Genomic DNA, 5,696 nt, shown 5'->3' with positions numbered 1-5,696 from the left:
CCAAATTTTAATAAGTACTCATGGCCATTAGGGCAACTGCAAATGCAATCATGGATTAATCATCAGTAATCGAGCAAATATTTAACATATCAAGGAAATATTAACATTTAACAAGTGCAAAAACAGTAGATATAATTGATAGAAGATATGTTGCTACCACAATCCACAACCAGAAAGAAAGAATATTCAAAACATGAGCAAAAAGAAAGAAAAATCTCTAACCCGGGTCACTGAAGGTACTAGATAGGTTCTGGAGATAAAGACTAGAATTCCTAAGGCTTGGGAGAGCTAGAAGGTTGGTTTTGGGCTTGGAGAAGATTCAGCATATTGTCAAGAATTTCATTATTCTTCTCCTTTTCCTTAGTGAACTCAGTTTTGAAAGCATCCCTCTCAGATTCCACCTCTGCCACACGAGCCTTTAGCCTAGCTATCTCAGCATCCTTGGCTTCACTTTCCTGAACAAGAGCCCTGACTTTACTGTTAATAGGAGTCTTCTTGGATGAACCGCGATCATTTGGGATGGCATTGACTAAGTAGTTACAAGCAAGTATTAATACCAAAGTAACCCTTGCTTGCAGCCATTTCCCATTTCTTCAGAGGCACATTGCACCTATCCAGAACTATAGTCAGAATAAAGCCATTGGGGGTAGCATGAGCTTTGGAGCCATTGATAACCCTATCCAGTAGCTTGATGATAAATGCAGACCAATTAATTTACCTTCCACTTTCAAGGCACTCCATCAGAACTAAGTCCATAGAATTTGCAATATGCCTTCTCTCTTACCTGGGCAGTAAGCACTTGTTGACAAACTCAAAAATGACTTTGTGTTGTGTCTTCATTTCACTCTTGTGCACAAACTTGGCCTCATTCACCTCTGCAACGTCACTAAATCTCCTAGTGATTGACAGGGCAGTTGGAAGGGAATCTAGACTTGGCCATCTCTATCTGGTGTAATCATCATATCTCTCAGCAGGGATGTCTAGAATCTCTCCAAGTTTCTCTGCATCAAATGTCACTTTAACTCTTTTGACTTTGGTTGTAATTCTGCCATCTTTGAATTCAACATTTGCCATGAATTCAATTATTTCATTTCTGGCCAATCTCCCATCCATCTAAAGGACCATGTCCTTCCATCCTTGAGCAGCTAGTGTGTCAACCAAACGAACCATCCCTGGTTCCACCAAATCTTTCAGCAAGCTTCCCTTCAAAAATTTTCTTTTGCCAAACATAGCCAGCTTGTCTTGTTCACCATCAGACTCACTTTCTTTATCACCACTCCATTCCTCATCTTCAGAAACTCTAACTTGTTTGCTTTTTACTGCAGACCTAGTCCTCTTGGCCAATGAAGGTTCAGGAGCCTCAGACACAGAGGAAGACTTCTTGGAAGAAGTCTTAGTCTTTTTGGGCTTGGGGGTCTGAACCTCCACTGTTTTAACTTTCTCCTGATGGACCTGTTCCATCTCCTCAACATCAACAGCTTCTGAGGACTCTGCAACCTTACATTTTCCTCATCCATCCATTTCTTCTTACTTTCAGCTAAAGCCTTTTGAAGATCACTCTCATTCTATTTCACCCTGCTTCTTGTGGCTCTTCCCTTTGGCAAGAAAGTTTCAGTAGGTGTTGGGGACGAAGCCTTTCGTTTATTTGAAGGTTTAGGAGCACTAGGGGCTTTTGGTGAGGGAGTTCTCCTTTTCTTTGGATCATAACTTGCACCTACCTTTTTCAAAAGGTCTGCTAGGGTCTCTTCAACTGATGTACCAGGTTCATCTCCTTGTGAACTTAGATTAACTAACCCTTCAGCAGCTTCACCAGAACCACTCCCCCCTAACTTCTTGCCACTTTCTTCAACAGTTTCCTATGCAACCCCACAAATAGCAGGTACAGGCAATACAGCAGTGGGTGAGTAATCAACCACTCCTTTCCCCTTTCCCCTCACATCACCACATTCACCCTCTCTCTCCTTTTATTTTTCAAATTTCTTTTTACCTCCACTCCTTCTTAACTCAGGTAATTCCACATCCCTGATAGGCCCAACCAAAACAAACCTATTTTCTAAATTCTCAATCAACGAAAAACTTACCTTAGAAGGGTATTTTTGAGCATTCTCAAAGTCAGAAGACCCAGGTCCTTCCCCCTTAGTAGCAGATTTGTATGACTTAGAATCAAAGTTAGAATAAAAATCTTGAGTCTGGCTTGCCTTTAATTGCTCATTCAATATCTTTAAGAGAGCACCAGATGCCACCGTTTTGCGAGCAAGCATTTTTACTCTTCTTAGCCTGAGTTTGGGAGACATACTAGGTGGATGAGGGGTAGATGAATAAGAGGGAGTGGGATGTGGAGTAGTTCCAGGATTGTCTTGTGGGTTTGTCATTATAGCCGATTTCTTGTGAGAATTTGCGAGTTAAACCTTTGGAGAAGAAAGCAGTTGAGAGTGAAGAAGGTTTTTGATTGTTTTGAATTATGAGGGTGGCAGGAAGTAATAATGAGTATTTAAACAGAAACACTCATTTAATGGATAACGGTAGCTTTAGCGGTCAATTAGAGGTCTAGTCAACTTGAAATTGTAGGGTAAACGAACAGTTAGGCTTTCCTAGATTTTAGGCAATTTTTGTGCTTCAAAAACAAACGGATAGGATTTTCTAAGGAGTTGAACAATTGTAGGACTCTGCTCATGATTTAAATATTTATATTTCAATTGTGCAGAGTATAGAAAACATACATTGGCATTCAGATGAAACAATACTGATGAACCAGGCTCTTCATTTAGAATTCTCTTGACAGTGCCTCAATTTACCACAATAAAATTTTTTTTGTAAGAGACCAGTGAGTCATATTAACACATGTCACAGGAATATACTACTTACAGTATAAAGCTGGGTAAAAATTAATCTAGATATTTACACAAATTCAGATTTCCTAGCCAAATTTTTTTTCTTTCATTTTTTTCATTGTGCATTCCGAGCTGGTCATATTAGGTGATATTAATCATCCCTAATTCCAACCTGTTCCTTTCAAAGTTTTCTCTACTCGGTCCTTTAGTAAAGATGTCATCAATTTGTTTATCGGTAGCACAGAATTCTATAGTAATCAATCCTTTCTCATAGTTATCTCTTAAGAAGTGATGTCTAGCATCCATGTGCATAGTCCTCTTATGATGAACATGGTTCTTTGTCATACTTATAGCACTAGTGTTATCACAAAAGATAAGAATGCAGCCAACTTCAATGCCAAAATCTATCAGTTGTTGTTTGATCCACAACAGTTGAGCACAACAAGAGGCAACAACAACATATTCAGCATTAGCAGTGGATAAGACCATTGAATTCTGCTTTTTAGTGGCCCATGATACAAGACATGAACCAAGAAAATGAGTCATACCCGAGGTGCTCTTCCTATCCACAAGGAAACCTGCATAGTCAGCATCAGCATACCCTACCAGGTTGAAATTACTACCTTTAGGGTACCAAAAACACAGATCAGTAGTGCCTTTCAAATATCTCAGTATCCTCTTGTCAGCAGTCAAGTGAGATTCCTTAGGATTTGCCTGAAAATGAGCACAAAACCCTACACTGAAAACTATGTCAGGTCTGCTAGCAGTAAGATACAAAAGTGAACCAATCATACCCCTATACAACTTCTGATCAACAGATGAACCATGTTCATATATGTCTAATTTAGTAGCTGTTGCAATAGGTGTGTCTATTTCCTTTGATTCATCCATTTTGAACTTTTTAATCAACTCTTCTACATATTTCTGTTGAGGGATCATGGTTATTTGGGTTTTGTTTAATCTGTAAGCCTAAGAAAAAGTTAAGTTCACCCATCATACTCATTTCAAACTCACTCCCCATTAATTTGGCAAAATCCTAAATTAGTTTGTCAGTGGTTGCCCCAAAAATTATGTCATGAACATATATTTGTACCACAAGAAGATCCTTACCTTTTTCCCTCAAGAATAGAGTACTCTCAATTTTACCTCTTTTGTAGCCATGTTCAAGCAGGAATTTGGACAGTCATTCATACCATGCTCTAGGAGCCTACTTGAGTCCATAGAGAGCCTTGTCTAATTTGTACACATCTTCTGGACACTCTTTGCTCTCAAACCCTGGAGGTTGTTTGACAAACACTTTTTCTTTTAGGTAGCCATTCAGGAAGGCACTTTTGACATCCATCTGATGAAGAGTGAATTCCATGTGTGCTGTAAAGGCTTTGAGGAGTCTTATTGGCTCTAGTCTTGCAACTGGAGCAAATGTCTCATCATAATCTATACCCTCCTCTTGTCTATAACCTTGCACCACCAGTCTTGCCTTGTTCCTTATAACTATTACATCTTCATCAAGCTTGTTTCTGAAGACCCATTTAGTGCCAATTACTGATCTGTCCTTGGGTCTTGGAACTAGATGTCAAACTTGACTTCTCTCAAACTGATTGAGTTCATCTTGCATTGCATTTACCCAATCTGCATCCTGCAAAGCCTCAGCAACATTTTTAGGTTCAATAAGAGATATGAAAGCATAAAAAGCACACAGATTCTTTAATTGTGGTCTAGTTTTAACTCCAGAGGTTGGATCAATGATTATATTCTCAATGGGATGAGAACTTTGGTATTTGTGAGGTTTCACAACCAACTGATTTCTGCTTGATGTTTCTCCTATGTTCTGTTGCTGAGGAATAAGGTCATGAACATGTTCTTTTAGTGGATTGGTTTCAGTTCCTCTTTGTTCAGTTCCCCTGTCAGGTTGCCCTGGATGGAAGAACCTATTCTATTTACCCGTTCCTTCTTTTGGTGCAACTTTAACTTGAGCTGAGACTTCACTCAAATCTTTTACCAGCCCAATAACTTCATCTTCATGTTCCTATCTCTCAGAAAGAATGTTAGTTTATCAAAAACTACATGTACACTTTATTCTACACACAAAGTTCTTTTATTGAACACTTTATAAGCTTTGCTATGTGAAGAATATCCCAGAATACTCCCTCATCACTTTTGGGATCAAACTTACCTAGGGAGTCCTTTCCATTATTGTGCATAAAGCACTTGCATCCAAATGCCCTAAGATGGGATATATTTGGTTTTCTCCCTTTAAGTAACTCATAGGGAGTCTTCTCTATAAGAGGTCTAGTCATGCATCTATTAATGATGTAGCATGCAGTATTTATAGCCTTTGCCCAGAAGCTATGGGGCAGTTACTAGAAAGAAGCATAGTCCTAACCATATCTCCAAGAGTCCTATTCTTTATTTCAACTACTCCATTTTGTTGAGGAGTCCTAGGGGCAGAAAAATTATGATATATACCATGCTCATCACAAAATTCAGCAAACTTAGCATTTTCAAATTCAGTTCCATGATCAGACCTGATTGATGGAAGATTACCTAGTTGTTTCTGAGTTTTTCTATCAAAGGTAGTAAAAATGTCAAATGCTTCATCCTTAGATGTTAAAAATAGTACCTAGGTAAACCTAGAATAATCATCAACAAGTATCATCACATATTTCTTACCACCTCTGCTCAATGTTCTCATTGGACCAAAGAGATCCATATGAACCAGTTCCATCGTCCTTGTTGTGCTTACCATTTTCTTGCTTTTAAATGATGATCTTACCTATTTCCCTCTTGCACAGGCCTCACAAACTTTATCTTCCTTGAACTTGATGTTAGGTAACCCTATCACCAGGTCCTTGGAGACTAATTTAT

At 38.7% G+C, this 5,696-nt stretch overlaps 1 protein-coding gene across 1 annotated transcript; it reads right to left on the bottom strand.

Moving 5' to 3' along the window:
• Nucleotides 1-1,113: 1,113 nt before the first annotated feature.
• LOC138890088 (uncharacterized) lies at nt 1,114-2,372 on the bottom strand. The gene is made up of 3 exons (XM_070173439.1): nt 2,082-2,372; nt 1,575-1,856; nt 1,114-1,497 (listed from the first exon to the last, which is right to left on the bottom strand). The coding sequence occupies exons 1-3, from the start codon at nt 2,370-2,372 to the stop codon at nt 1,114-1,116; spliced, it is 957 nt and encodes a 318-aa protein (XP_070029540.1).
• Between the last annotated feature and the right edge of the window lie 3,324 nt (nt 2,373-5,696).

The sequence above is a fragment of the Nicotiana sylvestris genome, chromosome 4, assembly GCF_000393655.2.
Source record: "Nicotiana sylvestris chromosome 4, ASM39365v2, whole genome shotgun sequence".
NCBI lineage: Eukaryota > Viridiplantae > Streptophyta > Magnoliopsida > Solanales > Solanaceae > Nicotiana > Nicotiana sylvestris.
This window is presented reverse-complemented; position numbering and strand designations above follow the sequence as displayed.